General features: G+C 39.0%; 6 protein-coding genes, 2 long non-coding RNA genes and 1 pseudogene across 15 annotated transcripts in view; 6 read left to right on the top strand and 3 right to left on the bottom strand.

The window, feature by feature from the left end:
* The first annotated feature begins 1696 nt into the window (after positions 1-1696).
* LOC104799317 (transcription factor TGA6-like) lies at positions 1697-5633 on the top strand. Of its 4 annotated transcripts, none has more exons than XM_010521765.2 (10): positions 1697-1829; positions 2803-3028; positions 3144-3309; positions 3400-3471; positions 3575-3634; positions 3725-3802; positions 3922-3973; positions 4277-4548; positions 4679-4927; positions 5204-5633. In XM_010521765.2, exons 3-10 carry the CDS (start codon positions 3244-3246, stop codon positions 5354-5356), a joined length of 1002 nt encoding a protein of 333 aa, XP_010520067.1. In that variant the 5' UTR covers positions 1697-1829; positions 2803-3028; positions 3144-3243; the 3' UTR covers positions 5357-5633. The 4 variants fall into 4 exon arrangements, with proteins under 4 accessions (XP_010520067.1, XP_010520069.1, XP_010520068.1 ...); XM_010521767.2 differs by having other exon boundaries at positions 3111-3309; positions 4757-4927; XM_010521766.2 differs by having other exon boundaries at positions 3111-3309; positions 4745-4927.
* LOC104799318 lies at positions 5623-10342 on the bottom strand. Its single transcript, XM_010521768.2, has 8 exons — positions 10119-10342; positions 7583-8764; positions 7294-7480; positions 7024-7206; positions 6757-6930; positions 6482-6652; positions 6267-6380; positions 5623-6181 (listed from the first exon to the last, which is right to left on the bottom strand). The coding sequence occupies exons 2-8, from the start codon at positions 8608-8610 to the stop codon at positions 5933-5935; spliced, it is 2106 nt and encodes a 701-aa protein (XP_010520070.1). The 5' UTR covers positions 8611-8764; positions 10119-10342; the 3' UTR covers positions 5623-5932.
* A 692-nt stretch (positions 10343-11034) lies between these two features.
* LOC104799316 lies at positions 11035-11833 on the top strand (annotated as a pseudogene).
* A 356-nt stretch (positions 11834-12189) lies between these two features.
* LOC104799312 (ras-related protein RABA4d) lies at positions 12190-14063 on the top strand. Its single transcript, XM_010521760.2, has 2 exons — positions 12190-12658; positions 13519-14063. Exons 1-2 carry the CDS (start codon positions 12432-12434, stop codon positions 13961-13963), a joined length of 672 nt encoding a protein of 223 aa, XP_010520062.1. The 5' UTR covers positions 12190-12431; the 3' UTR covers positions 13964-14063.
* A 72-nt stretch (positions 14064-14135) lies between these two features.
* On the top strand, positions 14136-16118 carry LOC104799313 (3,9-dihydroxypterocarpan 6A-monooxygenase). The gene is made up of 2 exons (XM_010521761.2): positions 14136-15325; positions 15421-16118. Exons 1-2 carry the CDS (start codon positions 14276-14278, stop codon positions 16090-16092), a joined length of 1722 nt encoding a protein of 573 aa, XP_010520063.1. The 5' UTR covers positions 14136-14275; the 3' UTR covers positions 16093-16118.
* Positions 16012-19485, bottom strand: LOC104799315. Of its 4 annotated transcripts, none has more exons than XR_769557.1 (4): positions 18995-19217; positions 18335-18431; positions 18149-18229; positions 16012-16100 (listed from the first exon to the last, which is right to left on the bottom strand). It is a non-coding gene; the product is annotated as an uncharacterized LOC104799315 (long non-coding RNA). The 4 variants fall into 4 exon arrangements; XR_769556.1 differs by lacking the exon at positions 18995-19217 and adding an exon at positions 19224-19485 and having other exon boundaries at positions 16070-16158; XR_769554.1 differs by having other exon boundaries at positions 16070-16158.
* Positions 17126-18912, top strand: LOC104799314 (3,9-dihydroxypterocarpan 6A-monooxygenase). The gene is made up of 2 exons (XM_010521762.2): positions 17126-18068; positions 18170-18912. The coding sequence occupies exons 1-2, from the start codon at positions 17151-17153 to the stop codon at positions 18770-18772; spliced, it is 1521 nt and encodes a 506-aa protein (XP_010520064.1). The 5' UTR covers positions 17126-17150; the 3' UTR covers positions 18773-18912.
* Positions 19486-20432: 947 nt separating the features above from the next.
* The window catches only part of LOC104799310, a 6457-nt gene continuing 3675 nt past the window's right edge, over positions 20433-23214 (top strand). Inside the window, exons 1-2 of the long non-coding RNA XR_769553.2 lie at positions 20433-20641; positions 20906-21058. This is a non-coding gene — a long non-coding RNA (uncharacterized LOC104799310). The remainder of the gene's footprint in view (positions 20642-20905; positions 21059-23214) is intronic.
* LOC104799311 (transcription factor TGA2.2) overlaps positions 20703-23214 on the bottom strand; it is a 7653-nt gene continuing 5141 nt past the window's right edge. For both annotated transcript variants that reach the window (XM_010521757.1, XM_010521759.1), the window contains exons 11-12: positions 23082-23204; positions 20703-21051 (exon numbers count right to left, since the gene is read on the bottom strand). In XM_010521757.1, the coding sequence (XP_010520059.1) occupies positions 20902-21051; positions 23082-23204 (273 nt within the window). In that variant the 3' untranslated portion in view covers positions 20703-20901. The remainder of the gene's footprint in view (positions 21052-23081; positions 23205-23214) is intronic.

Genomic DNA, 23214 nt, shown 5'->3' with positions numbered 1-23214 from the left:
TTTGTATAGATGTTTGTATATATATGTGTATGTTTTTTATTTTGTATATATATTTATATTTTTATTTGCATATAGATATGAATATATATGTATATTTTTTTTGCTGTTTATTTATTTTATTTTAAATTTAAAAAAAAAAATCGATTTTTTTTTATATTTTTTCGGAATTTTTTTTTTAAAAAATATGACGTGGCATGCTGATGTGGCAAAAAATCTATGTGGCGTGCCACATCAGCCGCCACGTGGTGTGCCACGTCGGCGGTTAACGGATACTTAACACCGTTTTCGGATTGTGTAGGAAATTGCAGTTAAATTGGGTAGTTCGTGTATCAATTTGGCACATTTGATAATTTGGTGTAATTTTTTGTCAAATTAAAAATTCGTGTAGGAAAAGGTCACATTTTGCAAAGTTGATATTTGATAATGTCATTTTCCCTTATTATTATCTTTATATTTGTTTTGATTAATTAACATTCCATTAATTTGATAGTTCTTTATTCATCAACTTTTAAATCAAATTAAATTTAACTATAATTAGTTATTATTTGTTTCAAATTTTTTATATACGCACAAAAATGTGTGGTGCAGCTCTGCACATAACAGTAAAAAAAATTATATATTATACAAATTATATCACTACCCAAATACATTGATGATAATGGTTCAACACTCATACTTCACTAAAAATATGAATTATATACTAATTAAATTTTATTGCTTGATAAAAATTACTATTAACAAATCATCATCTTTATCTTTAGATAATGTTACTTAAAAAAATCTATAGCACGTCACCTACAATAAAATTCAACCAACCAAACGTTAATTCACAGTCAAAATTATAATTACAATATAAAGTAAATACAATCGAATATCCGCAGTAATAGAGAACAAGATATGATGAATATATGTTATAATTACTTATAAAGAAATATATTTTTCCCGTTTTGCAAATATACCACCAAACTGTTCCATGACAAAAATCCAATTACAAGTTTTAATTCTAGTCACTGTGTTGAAGCGTTGACCACAATTCAACGTTTTTAAGATGATAAAAAAGACAATTCTATTTTAATCCTTAAACGTTCTTCTAATACTAAAACAAACCTTAACTTTTTGGAAAATTCGATATTAAACCCTCATGTTTCTTTAAGTAATTTAAACCTCCTTTTAAGTGCACGTAAAATCTAATGACGTGGCAAATGAAAAAAATTTGATGTAAATTTAGAAGAAATAGAAAAAAATTAGGAGCGACAGGTTAAACCAAACTTTGATGTATCCAAATCTAAAATTAAAAACTCGATTCTTAACTTATAATTAGATAAAGATAGATATTTTAAATTCAAATATTAATGGATATTCGTAATATAAAAACGAGAATGATCCAACTTAGATAGTTCAACTAATAAAACCGGATGCAAAACATTTGTCACACCCAAGTTCGAACTCCAGGGTGCGAAGAGAGCGTATATTTCAAACTACATAACTGACTCCCGATCCCGAGATTAATCTGGATTTCGGTCCATAATACTCGGTCATAAAAAAACGAGAGCGATGGCCAAAATGAGATAAAAAAAATCACGAGGGTTACCAGAATAAAAGTAGAGGTTTTATTTGTAATATAAATTGTTACAGGGTTCATTTCGCAAATCTCCCAAAATAATGCGTTAAGTGTTGAAAAATATTTTTATTTTGTGCTTCTTCCTGGGAGCTGGTGGATTTCTTGACAAAACGACGTCTCGGAGATCGGAATTTTGGATCGTCTCTCTGCTTCCTGTTCCAATCCGATTTCAGAAAACTTTTGCTTAACCAAGAACTTCACTTTCAAGGTGAGTTTCTTCTTCAAGCAAAGCATGGTTCTAGGGTTTCTTTTGTCGGTTTTCTCCTCCCTTTTCTGCTTCTCTGTCTTGAAAAGCTGCTTTTGCTTCGAGTTTTCGCCATGGAAGATATGACCCACTTTGACTTTATCAAAGCATAAAGGGTTTTTCGCTGTTGTTTTCTTCACGATGCTGTTCTTAGGTTTCGGGGACCGAAAGCACAAATTTTGACTGTGATGGTTTCGGGTACTTCAATTTCGATGTGAATATTTCTTGAAGTTTATGGCGTTAAATTCTGCTGCCGAGAACAGATTTTCTGTTTCTAGTTGTTGTTGTTTTTTTTAGCTTGAATTTGAATCCTTATATTTTCACCAGTTGATGCGAGTAGAACCGTAGTCTTTGATACGGTGAATCTGTTACCTTTGTCCGGAAGCTGTGAATGGGGCTTGGAACTTAGACACTCAACTACCGAAGTCACCACACTGAGGTTGAAATTGAAGCAAGCTAGTTCGAATAAATCCATAAATTTATTCACGGTTCTATGTCTGAACTCCTAACTGAGGCACTTTCAATCATGGTAGATACTTCACTTCGGCTGAGTTAAGGTCCGAGTTAGGGTCTGAATTCAAGAGTTTTTCCAAATCTTGGATTGCTGTTTAGTTGAAGGCTCCGTGGTTGAAATCTTTTCAATATTGAAGGATGTGAATTTACCTATGCTCCGTTCGAGAAACTGATGTATCTTCTTATTCTTCCCTGGATGTTGGGGTTTAGCTTCTTGTTTGTGTGTGTTCAGGCTTTTGAGTTAGTTTAGCCGGTTATTTGAGAATCATGAGTAGTACACCAGTTTGCCTGGCCGAGACCTTTATTTCGTTTTTGGCGGTTTTCCTATTTTTATGCATCCATCCAGTAGTTTTCCTAGTCTTTCATGTGTTATCCACATTAACTGAAATTTACATGTGATTTGTTTGCTCTTCTGGGTGTCCAGGTGTTAGGATAGAGTCTTCATATCCGGGGTTGAAGAGGAAAAGGCTTTTGGTTGTGAATCCCGGGCTTTGATCCTTTGTTTCCAAATTGCAATGAGCTGTTAGCATCTTATGTGTGGAATGGCATGGACTCAGCCATTGCTCTGAATTTCTAATATTTCTTTCGTTTAGCACAAGCACCGGCCCACGGGATTCTCCTGATCAATTTATATTGGTTGTTCTACTAAGGTGCTTAGCCTCTCTCCTGTGTTCATCTTCATATTCTTTTGTGTATTCTCTAGCTAATTTTTTTCTATCCAACTCTTGACAGTCCGTACACCATCTTGACTAAATCCATACACAGACCTTTCGAAACTTCAGGAGGTGCCATTACAAAAAGGGGGCACAATTGGATCGTGACTCGTTATCTTAGTATTAGTGTAGGAGGGTGGTGAGAAAGTAATATGGCTGATACCAGTCCAAGGACCTCTGTCTCAACGGATGCTGATACGGATCATAGAGATCAAAGGGTTAGCTCATGATCTTGCTTCGCCCATTTGCTTGTTCCTCATTAAATGGTCAGAATTTGACATGACTAGTTCTGTGTTGATTTCGTGCAGTTTGAGGGAGGGCAACTGGGTATAGTTGCTTCTGATTCCAGTGACCGGTCAAAGGATAAGTTGGACCAGAAGGTGATATGTTTATTACTCTGGATCAATAATTTGTTCACTATATTGAGCTGCGAATATATAAATTTTTCTTTTTCGTTTTTGGTTTTTATTATGATATCCACAGACCCTTCGTAGGCTTGCTCAAAACCGTGAGGCAGCAAGGAAAAGCAGATTGAGGAAGAAAGTGTGTATTCCATTTATCTGTTTCTCTCTCTTCAGAGTATCTCTCTAGAAGTGCGTTGGTTGCTTAAGCCTGTCATTGCTTCCCATATAGGCATATGTTCAGCAGCTGGAGAATAGCCGATTGAAGCTGACACAACTCGAGCAGGAGTTGCAAAGGGCAAGGCAGCAGGTTTGAATTTGTTTTTTTAATATATATATTATCTGTTGAATCTTTGTTGTGTTTGAATTTAGGTCTGTTTGTGTCTATTTACCTTCTACTTACCCATAATTTAAATCTCTCAATTTTAGGGAATCTTCATCTCAAGCTCAGGAGACCAAGCCCATTCTACTGGTGGAAATGGTGGGTGGTTTTCTTATGCATTCTAGTCCTTGTGAGACAAGTTTTCGGATTTTTAGTTCAACCGAAGAAGAAGAAAGTGGCGCATAGAGAGTTTAACTGCAATTGATATAATGTAGATTTGATGAATTGTTGGCTTCATTGATCATCCACGGAATTGTGGTTTGGTAGAGTTCTGGTAATATTAAGACTCAATGATGATCAAAATATGGAATGGTGGTGTAGATTTGGGTTTAAACTGAAAAATCGCTCGGGCTTTTGTCTTTTTCAGGGGGAAATGCTCAGTTTTGCTTTCTCTTTCTGCAGGGGCTATGGCATTTGATGTAGAATATTCACGGTGGCAAGAAGACAAAAACAGACAAATGAATGAGCTAAGGTCCGCTATCAATGCTCATGCCAGTGATGCAGAGCTCCGAATAATCGTCGACGGAGTGATGGCTCACTACGAGGAGCTTTTCAGGATAAAGAGCAACGCGGCTAAGAACGACGTCTTCCATTTACTATCGGGAATGTGGAAACCCCCCGCCGAGAGATGTTTCTTGTGGCTCGGCGGCTTTCGTTCATCCGAGCTTCTCAAGGTGAGTGTTTTCACCTTACAACCTCAATTTTATCTTTCTTGGACAGTGTATTGTAATACAAATATGTTTTGTTCAAAGAGCAGTTTTTGACGAAAAAAGTCCAAATATGATGATCATAATTTACAAACAGCTTGTGGCGACTCAGTTGGAGCCATTGACAGAACAACAGTCAATAGGCATAATTAACTTGCAGCAGTCATCTCATCAGGCGGAAGACGCGTTGTCTCAAGGGATGGAAGCCCTACAACAGTCTTTGGCCGAGACTTTGTCAAACGGAACTCTTGGTTCTTCAGGTTCATCGGGGAACGTCGCAAATTACATGGGCCAGATGGCTATGGCAATGGGGAAGTTAGGAACCCTCGAAGGATTTATCCGTCAGGTACGTTTGGATATTCCTTTTTCATTTCCCGTCACATGAATGGCATCTTCTCCTGGAAATCCTTGCTATTCTAATCATGATATTGGGGTATGCTTGCATATTCGTCCATAGGTCAAATCGGATATGTAGATATTGGAATAATTGTTGGAGACTCCTCATTCTTTGCCTTTGCGTTTTTTTTGGATATACATCATGAGGAACTCGATATCCTTCAAAGCTTTCTGCGTCTATGGAGTTCATGGGGGGCATTTTCTCGGGGTTATTTTTTTGTTGCAGGCTGACAATTTGCGGCTACAAACGCTGCAACAGATGCTGAGAATATTAACGACCCGTCAGTCAGCCCGTGCTCTGCTTGCAATACACGAATATTCCTCGCGTTTACGTGCTCTTAGCTCGTTATGGCTCGCCCGACCACGAGACTCAGCCTGACAAGACTTCTTTTGTGTTAGTTCTACACAAAACCAAATCACAAAGCCCTTGAGTTGAGTCTCCAGCTTTGAATCTCAGCTTATTATTGGGTGGAGATGGTGGAGAGACACAGAAAGAGGAGAAGAAACGCGATGACTGCCTGATGTGTGTTTATATATCTTTTGATTATTGAAACTAATAATCATCATTTGTAATGTTTGTTTACACCAGAAGCTGTTGTTGTAAACACAACTTTTGTCACATATCAATCTTAGGGGAGTTGGCTCTAAAGTTTTAACCTTTTTGCATTTGCAAACTGATTTATTACAACCTTGTATTATAATCCAAATTGTAACAGGCTAAAAATGGATTTATTACAAACCCGAAATCGTATATACCTAATTGGAATGTGGATCAATGTTTCGCCGAAACGTACGTATATACGTTAAAGGATACGCCCATTGAACGTACAGAAACACTTCTTTCACCCGATGCGTGTAGTAGAACAGAAACATCATATGACGAGACAGTATACAGACAACTACACATCAAGCAAGAACGTGCAAGTGCAATCACACCATTTCGGGTTAGGACATATCAAAGATGATGTACCTCTTTTAACGGTCTGAATCTGTTGTTATTGCGAGGGAAGCAACTCCATTCTTCTTCTTCTTCTTCATCGCTGTTGTATCCGTTCCTTCGTGGCTTGGACGAGTGAATTCTCCCGCTGAATTCTGTCGTCGTTTCTGTCAGATGGGACGCAGATGGGGGAGTATACAAAACTGGTGCGGCTCGTCGGGGAAATCCTATGGTTGGATTTCCATAAGATCTTCCCTCGAGGATGCTCTGGATATTAGAATAAAGAACGTGAGATTTCGGTGAGGTTTCTCCCTCGTCGTGGTTGTATAAGGACTTGAAACAAGGCCAATACCTGAGCATTAAGTTCTTCTAGTACAGTTCCGGGGACAGGGTCTGGGCAAAATTCGTCGGGAGTGAAGTTGCATAGTATCCGTTTTACCAAACTCAGGCCAATCGACGGGCACACCTAAAAGACGAAGACCCGTGTGTGAGATCGGTAAACCAAGTTACTGAAACAACATCGAAGAGTGTCGGAACATGACATGAAGATGAAACAATGGGACAAACCTCTTCCCTGGTGGAATGGTCAGTGAGCGTATCTTTAGGAATCATTAGGAGATCGCTCAGTTCGTTGAGCAGCTTGAAGGGTTTGAACGCGCTGTTATGATGCTCGGCTTCGGGAGAATCATCGGAGCCGATGTCGTAAATATCCAGGAGTGACCTCGACCAATAGCCAACCTGAGTTGTATCACCACGAGACAGTGAGTACACTGATGTTTTGTCTCTTGAGTTTGGATGAAACAACAGTTTCGTGAATGTCTTGTAAGGATTATGAGCATTACTGCGTTTTTCAGCTTTACACCAGATTCAAAGCTCAGAACCCCGGCTGTAATTGGCAGAAGCCTCGGGTCGCCGATGGGATCCGAGACAGCATCGGTTGGAATCTGATGAGCGGACTCACGAAGAATAGCATTGAACATCGCTATGTCAAGTCTTGCAATACATTTCTCCATGACCTAATTAAACCCGATAGTTCTTTAGGCCGATCTGAAAGAATGAGAAAGCGCAGCCAAGAGATTGATCTTGGATGAACAAGGAAATAGGCATACCATTTTCGTCAAGACAGGTAAACAACCGCAATTTCCTTGTCCTGTTTGGACAGGACAAAGCCGATGAAGAGCCTCCTCGAAAGAATTTTCCCATAAGGTAACACAATCGCTGAATTTTGCTGATCTGATCCGCTTACCGACCGATGTATCTTCCCCTCGCGGTTTCAAATGGGTCATCAGAACCTAACAGAGGAAGAGTGAGAATCCAAATTCATGTTGCATTCATGGAGAAATGTGAACATATATAATACCTCGGCCTTCGGATTTTACCTGCGACCATATGGACTCGACGGCCCGGGTGAATACCAAAGTTTCAAGCTTTCTTATTTCCGCTAACAGAGTTCTAACATCCTTCCAGTCCTCTTCAACTGGTTTTGATCCGTTTACATTCTCGCCACCAAATTCCCGTGTGATGAACTCTCGAAACACGACAATGTTGGACAACCAGAAAGTTAACCTGAGGCAAAAACCGACAAGAAAAGCAGAACACAACCAGTTTCCGTCAGATGATATGCAAACATACTAGAAATACTGACATTCATTACGAAATTAAGACTACCTCGGTACATCAGTTCCGCAGGACTTGGAAACCAAGAAGAGACCGGACATGATGTTTTTGGATACTGCGACCAACTTGCTTTCTGATTGACTCTTTCGAGCAATCGTATAGAGTCTGGATAGATCTCGGGCAGGTTTGTACAACTTGTCTGAAGAGATCCCATGTTCCGGGGAGACAGAATAGAGCGAAATCTCCAGAGAAGCCACATCTCTCAGCTCCTCTTCAAGCTCCTCCATTCTTGCCTCTAGGGTTCCGATCTTCTGGATCAATACTTCTTCGGCCTCACTCTTTTTACTTTCCTTCACCGCAACTGATTCATTGTCGCTTTCGGCGGTATGAGTATCATTCTCAGCATCTTCCCATACGTCATCTTCTTTGTCCTCCTCGAAAGGCTTGTGATCGATCTCTTTAGAATATCGCTGTTGAGGAGATTCAGCGGAAGATTTCTCATATTCAGTGCTGATTCTGTGGGAAGTGAAATCGGTTGTAACCTTTGCTTGGCCTTTGCTGAGCTTTGTGGACATCCTAGGAGTAATGCCATGAAAGGTGTTTGGTCTTGATCTGATACTTTCTGCGTCGGTCCGCCCCTTGGACGTTACGGGCCTGTCTTGAGAGCTTCTGCTCTTGGAAACTATCCATGGCTGCCTGTTCGGTCTCTTATCTTCAGCAGATGATACCGAATCTTTGCTCGATCCGTCGTCATTTCCATCTTCAGAATCCTCCAGATTCGCATCACTCTTACCATTCATCTTCTTCTCGTTAGTGTCTTCGACAGAGCTCCTTGCATCGTCCATGTAATGCACATTCACGGTGTCATAGATTTCAGACGACTCGGACGTCGAGTCGTTAGCCGCCGAGACAGAAGGTTCAGTTGTTGTCGCGTCCAACACTTTGGACACCAGTTGTGCCGCGTTCAGAGGTTTCGAGCCGTTCGCCTTACGAGGGGTTTGATCTTTCCTCCCGAAATTCGCGGGTCTTCTCGTTTGCGAACCACTGGAAGATGATCTCGGCCTTTCGAACTTCTTCATTACAGAAAAGATCTTTTCAAGACAGCTTCAAAGACGAAATCTTGACAACAAAAGTGTCGGAATGTGAATGTGTCTATATCCTGTTGCAGAAACGGTGAACACTGAACACAAGATCCTCAAGCTTTTGCGACCGTAACTTAGGACCCAAGAAACTCTGCAGCAAAAATGAAAGTACAAATAACAAAAGCTTCAAGAGAAGGGATCCACAAAAACGATATTCGCTATTATATTGATCACCAATATAAGATTAAATGTTCGATATTATAATGTTCATTCATATAATGAAGAACAGAAGAAACAAAGCGACAAACTATCCGCGTATTTATTTTAATTCTTTATTTAAATATTTTTATAAATACGCCACCGACTGGTACATTGCACCACATGGACGATACCGTTCCACATTATACAAAAAAAAATAATAATTAGTGAATTTAAATCAAGGTGGTGAGAGAAATAAAATGCTAAAGTTTATTAAAAGAAATTTTCATAGCGGCCGGACATGACACGTGGCATGAGTGTAATGCGTAATCATATGATGTATAACATGTTGCACGTCTCGCATCACGTTCAGTTCACCGAACGACACGGACATAAATCTCGAGTGTGTTCTCACTTCTATCAGACACGGAAACATACAACTGGCAATAATAATAATAATAATAATAATTAAATAAATAAATTTTGTTTGAAGGAAAGAGACATTACAACATCGAAAAGTTTGTTGGCTTTGTCGCAAATTAGACCTTTCATTTTCTGATATTTAAACTCAAATTGGTAGCAGATATATCCAATGATTTTCATGGAATATTGTATATTTGATTTTTTTTCCATCACTAGATTTTGTCATCTTAGTCCTTCAATCTAGAAAGACATGTGAATTTCGATTTAATTATTTTCAGATTTAATTTTTGTTTTTTGAAAAATTATATCTTTTACTTTTTTTATATACAGTTTTTAAAAAATATCTCTAAAAGTTTTTATTTTTATTTTTAATATTATCATAATTATTTTTCATATTGATTTGAATTCTATTAAACTAATTTGAAAATGCATTCAATAAGATCAAATTATCAGTCTTTTAAAATCTTCTATCAATGAAAAATAATTTGAGATAAAAATATTTTAGATTGAATCAACTTAGCTTACGCAGCATATGGACAGCCAGTTTAATAAACCAAATCTATCTACCGACAAAACCCTAATCTTAAAATTATCCTAACACATCACCGCATTGCAATTTGAATGACAAGTTCCATAATTTCTGTATAATTATCTATTCCCAAACCCAGCTCTGTAATAATATCATCATCATCATCAATTTCAAATTCCATTCATTTTTTGGCGCTGAATCACTCCCAAAAATTCAAATCAGAACAGACAAAAAAAAAATCTCCGTTTGGTGATCAGAGCGGCAGAGGAAATGGAAAAGCTCGGTATCAAATCGTGGAATCACTCTCCCAATATCAAAATCCAGAAACCTGGAACCGATGAGATTGAAAACTGACCTGGAGCTTGAAAATGCGGCGAAGACCGGCAAAAATCCAAACCGCAGTTGTCTGAATCTGAAGAAGAGCAAGAGAGATACGAGGATTTTCTCTTCTCTAGGGATTTTGTCGAAGAGATCGCTCTCTCTCTCTCCTCTTTCTCTCTCTAGATCATGGGATATTATTCAAATGAAGAAGATCGTCGAGTGCCGGAAGATTTCCGTTGATATAGGCTACTTCTCGACGACTAAGAAGAAAACCCCTTCTCTCTTTTTTTTTTATATATATAAAATTATAAATTGCAATTAAATTAATTAATGTATATTATCCGACGCATTAATGGTAATTAGATTTTATTTATAGTCTATTTGACAAATATGGTAAATTTTGTATGTAAATGATACAGTGACAAGTTTTAATATGCCTATTTAGCGTATATTTTATTCTTAATTCTATATATAAATACAAATGTAATGTGAATTTATCAAGAAACTAAATAGTACAGTGATGTATTGGTGGTTATGGTTAGTTTAAAGGTTCCATCTTCACAACTGATGACGGACACAACGTCTTCATCTTCGTTCCAACCTTTTACCATGGAATCGGTCTGAATTTTATTAAGATTCAATTTAATCCGAATTGAAATAGAAATAATAAATTGTTATGAATTTTGATTTGACTAACCCGTATTCATAGAAATCAAACCCAAAACGTTCATCCCCCTTATTTTATTTATTTATTTATTGCTAATTTTGATTCGATTTCTGGTCACATTTTTTATTTAACTATATTTGATTGGGTTTATAAGATGGGTAAATCCACCTAATTAACCAAATTTAACCTTTTTTATTCTTATTTTATTGATTATCATACTGAATAGGAAAGAATTGATCCATAATCCGGAAAAAAAAAAAGAGTATGAACGGAAAAAAAATGATTTATTTCTATTGGTTTCATGCATTAAAAGCTAATACAAAAAAAAATGATTATGGTGATTTAGGGTTTATTACAAAAGATGGATTTAAGTTTTTTTTTTAAATTATTTCGAAAGCACCGTCGCAGAAAAAAATCCGCCATCAAATCCATCATCAGAAGGGTCTCTCTCTCTCTCTTTCTTCTTCGGCAATGGAGAGATACGTCGAGAAGCTTCTGAACAGGGTATCAATGGCGGTCATAATCATAGGAACATCGATGATGGCGGTTATAAACCTTCAGACACCAAAGACATGCGTCCCGCCAAATTCTCCATTGAAGCCCCACACCCACTTCCCCAGATCCACCTGCGATTCATCTCCCTCTCCACAAGAAGAAGAACTCCCGTCTCTGGTCCTCTAGGGCTTGGCAATCGCGCCTCTACTCCTTCTTCCGCCATTTTCATCACCTGGGTTTCCTCCAAAACCGCTCCAAAGCCGGACACGCCGCCATGGCCTTGACCCATCTCGGCCTCGCCGACTCACCGCCGTCGAATTGGTCGATTCTCCGCCTCTCGTCAACAGAGCCGATCCTCACAACCTCCCTTTCTTCGACGGCGTCTTCGACTTCGCCTTCGCCGGTCACCTCGCCGAGCTCTGTTTCCGCGGCGGAGATGGAGCGACGGTGCGTGGCGCCGGCGGATGAGTGCGACGGCGACAACGTAGGGACATTGCCGGGTTGTTTGGGTCCTAACTAAAAATATTTTTTTTCTCATTTTTAAATATCAGATTTATCTCGATTCATCGTTCATGTTTCTGATTCATTTCATACCTTGTTTGAATTACAAATGATCTTTGTAAATATATTCTTAATTAGAATTAAAATGAATAAAATTATTTTTTGGAAATATTTGGTAAAGACGAATGTATATTTAGATTTATAATAATTGGACTTGCAGTTTTTTTTTTAATTTATAAAGTTTAGTTGTTTGAAGTTGTTGGCTTTTTATTCTGCAAAATGAACGGTTGCGATCAAATATGTCACGTAAAAATTTCGTGTTCTTGCAACAGAGGATCTCTTCTTCTCAGGAAGCGGTTAATGGGGCCCGCATTGGCCGTTGATCCTTTTCTGAGTGTCTCCCTCTCTCTCGTATCTCACCAATCTCTCTCGTCTTCGTTCCTTGAAACCCTAACCCTAACCTCTCCCATTCCCAGAATTTTCCCCTTCTTCGATCATCAACGACCCTTCACGAATCGTAGGATCCAGGTGAATCGTTGTTTTGGTTTCTCGTACATGATCGATTTCAATGATTCTGTGTCAGAACTTCCGAAATTCTTCGCGTGGATCTTTTTGAGAGGAGCTTTCGATCCTGGAGATTTCGGATCTGGCTGTTTTATTTCGTTGTTGGAGGGTTTGTGAAAAATGTCAAATTTGTATGGGGATTACAACCAAAAGATCGATTACGTGTTCAAGGTCGTGTTGATCGGTGATTCAGCGGTCGGGAAAACCCAGCTGCTCGCACGGTTCGCGAGAAACGAGTTTAGCGTTGACTCGAAAGCCACCATTGGGGTCGAGTTCCAGACTAAAACGCTCGTCATCGATAATAAGACCGTTAAAGCTCAGATTTGGGACACGGCAGGGCAAGAAAGGTTTGGTTTTTAACCCTTTTACTGCCTTTTCGGAGATTAAATTATGCGCTAGAACAACACGCAAATCGTTTCTCTCTCTCAATATTAGCGTAAAAGTGGAAATGGGTATCGATCGATCCATTGGGATATATCTGATTGCTGAAGTGAGTGTCCACATTGTCTAGAAGATGATGTTACAACAAAAGCAGTTTTGATCTGTGAACTTTGTTCGTTTAGTGTGTATATGCCTGCAGAGATGTCAGTTATATTAGGGAACGAATAATCGAAGATGAGGAGATAGAGAAGAAGTTGGATTCTTTTGAATGTTTATTGATTACTATGGGAATGTTAGGATTTGGAGGAGCATATATATATATATATGGTTTATTCAGTGCAAGACATAGCATATCTGGAAAGGGTATGGGCTGGTTTTTCGACTCATTGTTCGGATGCTTCTGTTTTTCGATTCATTGTTCTGTCACCGAAGTATGTCTGCGTTTCCAAATCTTTGAGTATTTAGTTTTCTCCTACTCATGAAAAGTTCAATTTGTACGAAAACTGGAAAGTCTATATATTATCCAGTAAATGCCATATCTGCGCGACTTTTCTTAGATTCGCTTGAATCCAGCTCTTTCTTCTGGTCTAATCATGCCATAACGGGTTGAATTTCATTGTCAATCTCTTAAGGCCGCTTCTGTTATGCTCGCGGATTGTTGCGTTGCTCACCTTTGTTCACTTTTTTTACTGCTTATCATGCCGAATGAGTCTTTGAACTCATAAGAATGAATTCAGTTTCATTTACTTGTATATAATGTGAAATGATTAGCATATTCGACCTTACCACAACCTTCAAATGGTTATGTTCTTTGGCTACTGTTCAGATACCGGGCAGTGACAAGTGCTTACTACCGTGGAGCAGTTGGGGCGATGCTAGTTTACGACATGACAAAGAGACAATCCTTTGATCACATGGCAAAGTGGCTTGAAGAACTAAGGGGACACGCCGACAAAAACATAGTGATTATGCTAATAGGAAACAAGTGTGATCTGGGAAGCCTAAGAGCGGTCCCGACCGAAGATGCACAAGAGTTTGCTCAAAGAGAGAACTTATTCTTCATGGAGACGTCCGCCCTCGAGGCCACCAACGTTGAAACCGCCTTTCTTACCATCCTTACGGAAATATACCGTATTATCAGCAAGAAACCTCTAACTGCGGGCGATGATGAAGCTGGTGGAAATTCAAGTCTCTTGAAAGGGACTCGGATTATCGTCCCGGGCGAAAAGGCGACGGAAAAACGAGGCGGCTGCTGCGGCGGCAGATCGTAATTCTATTTGACAGGAAAAAAAAGTTTTTCTACTGTATTTTTCGTGAGGCTTTTTTTCTGTTCATCATTCTCTGAAATTCACTCTTGTTAATGAGAAAAACAAAGATAACGAAGCAACGAGAATATGAAATATATATATATATATATTCTGTTTAGATTAAGAGGAAAAGGTCCACCAAAAGGTGGAAAATGTTGTTACAAAGTCTCTATCACTCGAGAATCCTGACCTCTTAGATCCTACAGTGAAACAAGACAAAAAAACAGAGCATTTACATATACACTGCTTATACAATATGATCCTATCATTAGCATCATGTACATACATATGTATATATATGTGTATATATATATATCATACAACAGTTATCTCATAAACCAATCTTTTGTTTACCTATATAGCTATACGACCCCAACGCAAGATTTTTCTAAAACCGTCACCATACAGACATTTTCGACCATGGATTTGGATCTGTTACCATACCTGCACCTCTTCCTCATTTGCATAGTCTCTCTTCTTCTTCTCCATTACCTCTTGAGCTCCTTTTCCATCACTCGTCGTCCACCGGGACCTCGTGGACTGCCAATTCTCGGACATATGCATCTTCTCCGCTCAGCCCTTCCACGTTCCTTACAAGCCTTAGCCTCTAAATACGGCCCTCTCATGAGCATACGTATCGGCTCGTTACAAGTCATCGTCGTCTCGGATTCAGACACGGCCAGACTCATTCTCAAGACCCACGACTCGGATTTCGCCTCCAAGTTCGTGTTCGGTCCGAGGCAGTTCAACGTGTACAAAGGAGCTGAGTTCTTCAGTGCCCCTTACGGACCCTTCTGGAGGTTCATGAAGAAGCTTTGCATGACGAAACTGTTCGCCGGATATCAGCTCGTTCGGTTTAAACATATACGAGAGGAAGAGACGTTATCTCTTCTGAAATCTCTCGTCGAGAGATCGAGAAACGGAGAGGCTTGCGATCTGAGTATGGAGTTCACGGCCTTGACCACAAAGATCCTGTGCAAGATGGTTATGGGGAAGAGATGCCAGGAAAACCCTAATCTTCCCGCTGAAATCAGGAAGTCAGTCCGGAATATAATGGCTTGCGCTACGAAGTTCGGAGTCATGGAGTTGTTCGGACCGTTGAAGGATCTGGATGTGTTTGGTAACGGAACGAGGCTTAGATCCTCAATTTGGCAGTATGATGAACTTGTGGAGAGGATACTGAAGGAATATGAAGATGCCATGAACAATCCGAACGCTCGGGAAGGAGAGAACGATAAAGATATCATCGATATCTTGCTAGAGACGTACAATGATCCCGACGCTGAACTCAAATTGACGAGGAATCAGATCAAGTTCTTCGTCCTTGTAAGTGATCCATCCATCTCCAGCTCATATTTTTCCACTTCGACTCTGCAGCTTCAATGCCTTAATTCCAGTCGATTGTTTCTGCAACTTGGCAGGAATTACTCATGGCGAGCCTCGACACGACTTCAGCGGCCTTGCAATGGACTATGACAGAGCTCATAAACCATCCTGATATCCTCGAGAAGCTAAGAAACACGATCAATGAAACTATTGGACCGACCCCTCGGGTAATCAGAGAATCGGATGTGCAGAAGCTCCCTTACCTGCAAGCAGCTGTCAAGGAAACACTCAGGCTTCACCCCGTGGGACCGTTACTCCGTAGACAAAGCAACAGAGACATGGAGATAAAAGGGTACACCGTGAAATCTGGGACCAAGTTCTTCATCAACGCTTACGCTATCATGCGCGATCCAGCCAAGTACGAGGAACCCGACAAGTTTTTGCCTGAAAGGTTTCTAGTTGTGGAAAAAACACACAAGAAGATGGGTCCTTATCAGCAATATCTGTTGGAACTTAAAGGGCAGGATGTGAATTACCTAGCATTCGGGAGCGGAAGGAGAGGATGTCTAGGAGCGGAACACGCTTCCTTGGTGCTGAGCCTCACGATCGGATCGCTGGTTCAGTGCTTCAACTGGAGATTGAAAGGTGATGAAGATGAAGTCAACATCAAATTGCCTTCCGGGTTTTCGGCTTCGGGAATTGCTGGACAGAGTTCTCTTGTCTGCTCTCCTGCATTGTCTTTTGATCCATTCAAAGACGAAAACTGAAGCTCCTTCTGCAGAGAATAACAGACCGCAACCGAGGACTTTACAGCAAGAACTTGCCTCTGAATTCTGCATCTTAGGAATAAATGGAAATATTACATAAATTTCATAAAGCACCACAAAATAAGGTGTTTTCATTTTAGCAAACAAAATCCCAAGTTACAGGATCAGTTTCTTGTCTTGAACTCTGCTTCTCATGTATATTGTGGCTTAGAGCAGGAACACAAGGATGAATGCAGAGATTATATACAAAACCGAATCTTGTTTAGTTCTATCTGCAAAACGCTTCTAATTCACGGATAAACAAACGCTTTCAGCGATATCCCTACACCGTATACCAAAAACAGTTACCGCCGATATCTCTACAAAGCTCAAATATGATGGAATGGAACCACAACAAAAGCATATTGCAGATATTCTTGATTCCTCGCCTTCGTAAGAGACGAGTTCAGTTCAGTTTCGAACAATTGAATCAGTGACGCACAAACGCTAATACCCCAACTCAATAAGCAATCTCTTGCCGATGCTCGGCACTTCGAAAAGAATCCATGCCAGGAAATCAAGAGTATACAAATGCAACACCTAAATCAGACCACAAGGCCAAGACAAAATGTGATGTGAGATTTAATCATACCATACCATGTCAAATGTAAGGATTTAGCTGATCAGAATCGTTAGTACATATCGATTTCTCGTGGTTTTTTGCATTTTACGTGTATATGAATCGATTTATTGCGGGGGTTTAAGCATATTACATGTAACTTCTGATACTGGTGTTTAGACAATAACAGCTTAACAACCAAAGTGTGTTAGGTGCAGTGAAGTTTTATAATGTTGAATCCTATTCAATGAGTCAGAAAAAAAAAACACTTGTACCTCTTGGAATCTATCAAAACAGATAGAAACAAGAGATGATGATGTAAGAAGAGAATCAATCGAGTGATTATACCTTTGCAAAAGAGACAAGAACAGAGACAAATCATAGAAAATAAACGGCATCTAACATAATAATTTGTTCGTATAAAACCTTAACCCATTCATATAATCTCCAACAAACCCTTATGATGATTGATCTGCAATACTACTTTATACCTTTCTTACTATGGCTTGGACTCACAGTATTATTTCAAGCCATCACCAGCAAATTCCGAAACAAGCGGCCGCTTCCACCGAGCCCACCGGCTTTACCAATCATCGGTCACATGCACCTCCTTGGTCCTATAGCTCACCAATCACTTCATAAACTTGCCACCCGATATGGACCCTTGATTTATCTCTTCATCGGGTCGATTCCTAACCTCATTGTTTCAACACTCGATATGGGAAAAGAGGTCCTCAAGGACAATGAGTTCAACTTCTTGAACCGACCAACAATGGCTAACGTTGATTACCTAACATACGGCTCTGCTGATTTCTTCTCGGCGCCTTATGGGAGTCACTGGAGATTCATGAAGAAAATATGCATGATGGAACTCTTCAGCAACCAGACGCTGGAGAGCTTTGTTCCCTTAAGAAGGGAAGATTTAAGGAAGTTTTTGATGTTTCTACTGAAGAAAGCAGAAGAAGGTGAGAGTGTTAATCTAGGGAACAGACTAAAGATACTGACAAACAACGTGGTGACGAGAATGATGTTCAGAGGGAGGCATCCGAATAGGGAAAGCGAAAGAGAGGAAGTGGTCAAAGTGGTGACTGAGTTGAACGAGTTAGCCGGGTTTCTCAACTTGTCTGAAACGTTTTGGTTCCTGAAAAAGCTCGACATACAAGGACTAAGGAAGAGGCTTAAAGAAGCTCGTGACAAGTACGATGCAATAATAGAGAGAATAATGGAAGAGCACGAAGACGCTAGGAGGAAGATAAAGGAAACGGGCAGTGGAAGCGATGCAGGGGTGAAGAACATGCTTGACATCTTACTAGATGTATACGAAGACGAGCATGCAGAGATGAAGCTGACAAGAGAAAACATAAAGGGTCTAATCATGGTAACTTCTGTAAAGTCACACATTTTTTAACATAATGAGAAGTAACCTACCGACGAAACATAAAGATTAAAGAGTCTCACCATTCATGTATTGTTTGGCAGAACATATACGGCGGGGGAACAGACACATCAGCCAACACCGTAGAGTGGGCGATAGCCGAACTGATCAACCACCCCGAGATCATGAAGAAAGCACAACGAGAGGTCGATGAAGTTGTGGGAAAAAACAGAGTAGTAGAGGAAAAAGATGTGTGTAAACTCACATACCTTCAAGCCATCGTAAAAGAAACTCTAAGGCTGCACCCGGGAGGCATATTCGTTAGAGAAGCCGCTGAAGAATGCGTTGTGGCTGGACATAGAATACCTGCAAGAACAAGAATCATAGTTAACTTGTGGGCTATAGGAAGAGACCCGAACCAATGGGAAGATCCCTTTGAGTTTAAGCCCGAGAGGTTTCATGGGACGGAATGGAACGTTTTGGGCGACAAGACGATGATGTTTGGGAGCGGGAGAAGAAGCTGTCCTGGCGAAAAGATGGCCCTACGCTTCGTTCCCACCGTTCTTGCTGCACTGATTCAGTGTTTCGAGCTGGGAGTGGACGGGGCTGTTAACATGGAAGAAGGGCCTGGATTCACTATCCCTAGAGCCAAACCTCTCGTGTGTGTTCCCATGGCCAGGCTTCAACCATTTCCACACGAAAACTAAGGCCAGTTCTTGTAATTAAAAGGGTTTTATGTATCATGATTTCTGTCTTCTCAGACCAAAACCTTAAGCTGTATCAATGCATATATTCTTCTGGTCTAAGGGTTGGAATTTAATGCAAATCGAAATCAGATCCTCGAGCCTATTTACCAGAGTGCTAACCAGAAAACCCTAAATCCATCAGCAACAATGGCGACAAGGTACGGTCAATCTAAACAAACTCACCGGTTGCGTGGATAAAATGAACGAGGATGGCCGGAAGCCTCTCCTTGTATCCGAGAGATCTCGGCAAGAACCCTAATCTGTTCAATCGAAAACCCTAATATTTCAAACAAATCGTTCATGAGACTGAACAAACTATGGTTCCCGAGGAGAAACTTCCCGACATCTGGTCCATGTTACCGACGTAATCGGTGAATTTGTTGTTGAGGGAAATATAGGACATTGACCGTACTTTGACGCCATCGTTGCTGAAGATTGTGGATTTTCCAGTTGGGTCGAAGCCCTAGAAGACGAACGAGACCAAATGCTACATGATCTCATCAGCGCCGTCAGATGAGAGATTCCGCACCGGAAGACTTGAAATCTTCGACATTTTGGGTAATGATTTCGTCCCGAAAAAAACACGAGACCAACAACAGAACAAAATTCAAGCCAAACTCGGGCAAGATCAAGAACAAGTAGATAAACAGGAACAGAACAAAGTGGCCAACAGCGAGAATCATTGCAAAGAGGGAGATGAACTGAGTTCGGATTTGATATATAATATATATGTGTGTGTATATTGGGTTCTTGTATTCTTAAGGTTTTGTTGCACAGGCCCAATATTGGCCCAATATTGGCCCAAGATTTTATACATTTCCAACGGCAATGACGGAGGTATTTCATGTATAAAAAAAACTTTATTCATGTATTAGTTTTATATTTTATTTAATTAATGCAATTTTGCATTATTTTTTATTCATTGTTGCATTAATTAGACCATATTGAATTTTTTGGTAATAGACCATATATTATATTTCATTCCAATTTTTTATATTCAAATCTCCATATGGATTCTCTTCTTCATTGAAACAATACTTAATTTAGGAACAGTTTTCGATCCATTTTCTCAACTATTTGTATATTCGATCCAATTTACGGTTTAATATGTTAAAATCGGTCAACCCCGATGGATAATTAGATCATTTATCGTGAATATTAAATAACCGGAAAAAAAAAAAACTAGCGTATGATCTTCCGTTATCTCATTTATTTAACTAAATCATTTCTTCTCTAAGATGTAAAATCAATCGCACTCTATATATTTGGTTTTCAATAAATATTTATGTGGTAGATCCAATTTAGGAATGACGAACGTCTATTTTACGAATTTGGAAAAAAAAAATTGGTTTGAGTTTCAAATAATAATAATAATAATAATAAGTTGATGACACGGAGGTATCGCAATAAAACTCTGAAATGAGGCGTTGAGCCCAAAGCGACGGTGGTGCTGATCCCAAAGATAATGACTAAGGAACAACGACGGAGGACCAAACATGTCTCTACACATTCTTGTCGGCTTCGTAAGTGGTCAATGGATCATTTGACCTAACCATCAAGAAGCCTTTAATTTTGCATGCATCTCTCTCTCTCTCTCTCTCTCTCTCTCTCTCTCTCTCTTCCGTTTCAACCCTCTTCTTTTTCCATCGCTTACGCACATAATTCCATGCCTCTTTCTTCGTATCCTTTGAATAAGATAAGTTACACATCTCAAAGAACATACGCTATGTGCACGAGGGCATGCGTTTAAAATTTGATAAGATCAAGTTCAAGATTGAGAATCTTGATTTGTGATCGGCTCTTGGGGGCAGTCGAAAAGGCACCGTGTAGGTATAAAAACGTTAATATTTTCCCCCCTTGAATTGTTTGATCTTCTAAGGAATTGTCTATCTGTTTTGCATCTAAGCAGAAAAGAACTAAATTAACCGGAAGAAGGCAAAGACATTTGCCATACACATAGCATTTTCACGAGGGAGAGATGTGTATATATATATATATATATATTAAGAGATAATCAAAGACACTACTATCTAGCAAAATGTTTTTTTTTCTTTTAAACTAATTTTCTTGGTTGCGAGTTTCGGGATCGATCAGTCTTGGCGAGGACGGGCCATCCAGAGGGAGCTGAGGGCTTGGAGGCGGTGGAAGTAATCAGCAATGGCTAGAAGGCTCCGTGCCGCCTGGTGGGTCGTCAACAGCTGGTGCAGCCGGTGTACGGTCTGGTGCCTAAGGTGATCGGCCTGCAAGGTAATTCAATTAACACGTTTTCATTTTTACATAATCTTTGAATTATAAAAGTGATGATAAGAAAGATAACATGATAATTAATAGGAAGAAATTGCAAAAAACCACCATGCACACATGTTTGTTGATTTATGTCTTCTAAGACTAAGACTAATCAACCCACATGAATGGACCGACCATTCTTGGTCTTGAGAGAATAGTATAGTATCACTACTATATATATGAAATACTAAATAATGATTGCGACATATATAAGCATCCCTAATATTAAATACTATAAACCAAATGAATTACTCAAGATTTCAAAACTTGTGTAATTTCAAATTCACGGTCGTTAATTAATCACTAATGTCTTTGACTACAACTCGAAGTTGAAACAAAAAATGAGAATATTTCTACAAGCACAACAAATTTTCAAAAGGTAGAACCGTGAATTCCATATATTGGTCCCACGCCATGCTCGAGGGTTTCCTTTCACGTAATAGAGCAAAATAAAATACATAACATATACACTACGCGTATGTATACGGTATCAAAGCGCTTATGTACAATAGTTATATGTATAAATACTCAACCCAAAATCAAGAAAACAAAAAAGAAAAAGGTTGAATTGAGAGTAAGAAAAGGACGTGTCTTTTGGACACGGCAAAGTCCGACGGTTACGGCCATGACATCATAGAACGATATGGGCTCAATGTAAATAATGTTTTCATTTGATGTAGATGTAAGTATATGTATATGTGTATCACATATATACGTGTTTGTGGGCCATGATCCATTTTCATGCATATTGCATTTGCCACGTGCGTTTCAAGATGTGTGGTGAATCCATATATACACACACACTGAATTTTGAAAAAATCGGTAATAAAAATTTAGAAGAGCATACCATGTAAAAGTCAACTTCCTCAATTGAAACAAAAGGGATGACCTAAAAATATACATAGAGTACAAATGTTAAAATGTCATTACGTTTTTATAATCATACTATTTCCCGTATATATTTCAAAGTTCTTAGATTTTTCAACACAAACGTGGATCTATTTTTCCATATTTCATCTAAACATTAAATCTAAAAAATTTCAATGTGTATGTTATAGACATAGAAACCCATTATTTGAAATTATCATTTGCATAACAAAAAAAACTTTATATATATGTATATATATATTCCCCCTTATGTATACGTTATATATTATATATAATATCCTTATGCCGGACCTTACATGTTTCCATATGTTCGTGTACTTGTATCTTTAGTATACACGTATATATATGTGTGTGTGTGTGTGTTACACCAAAACATATACACATGTATATATGTACACACACACCTACCAAAAATATATAAATCTACATGCATAGATATCAAAGGCCTGTTGCAACAACCAAATATATCATATAGTGTGTTTAATAAAGGAGTAGTTCAAGAATCGGTTAGGTTTTACTAGTCCAAAGCAGGACCACTGCCCCCGGGGCCCACGTGTATCATGTGTATATATACACACATATACAAAATGAGCTAGTTGGCTTGATTTTTAAATCATATAAATTCAGTATTGTTTTCATGTGAAAGTAGAATATAATGTTCAAAATAATATCTTAATTTTTATTGTATGCAAAAATTTTTTTTTATCTCATTCTCATAATCCGTCAAACAAAATAAAGAAAACTAAACTTTTATGGAGAAATCTAATTTATTATACACTTTTAATAAGGGTAAAATAATGAAATATAATTGGATCTCTAGAATTTATTCCTATTATTAGATGCAAACAAATTGTATCACCTATATTTGTTTTCCCCGTGTATGGAACTAAACTAACCATGGTTTCCAATATAGCATCGAATCTTCTAGCTAGTCTCATAAAATATGGTATGAAATTCTATGTCCATATATATATATATATGTATATATAGTTCGATTCAGAGATTCTCAAGAATGCAAACAATACACCAGAAGATACACACACATATATGCATATATATATATATATCGAGAGAGTATAAAGATGTACGTACGCACCTGGAGAACGAAGTTCTCGAGGGCGGAGAGCTTGTTGAGGGCGAGAGACATTTGGGAAATGTAGCTCGGGGTAGGAGGAGGAGGAGGAAACGCCGCGGCCGTGGCCGTAGCCTCGGCCGCGACCGCGGAGGCC

Source organism: Tarenaya hassleriana, unplaced genomic scaffold, assembly GCF_000463585.1.
Source record: "Tarenaya hassleriana unplaced genomic scaffold, ASM46358v1 Cleome6, whole genome shotgun sequence".
Taxonomy (NCBI): Eukaryota; Viridiplantae; Streptophyta; class Magnoliopsida; order Brassicales; family Cleomaceae; genus Tarenaya; species Tarenaya hassleriana.
The sequence above is the reverse complement of the archived record's forward strand: the minus strand, read 5'-3'. Positions and strand labels throughout refer to the sequence as shown.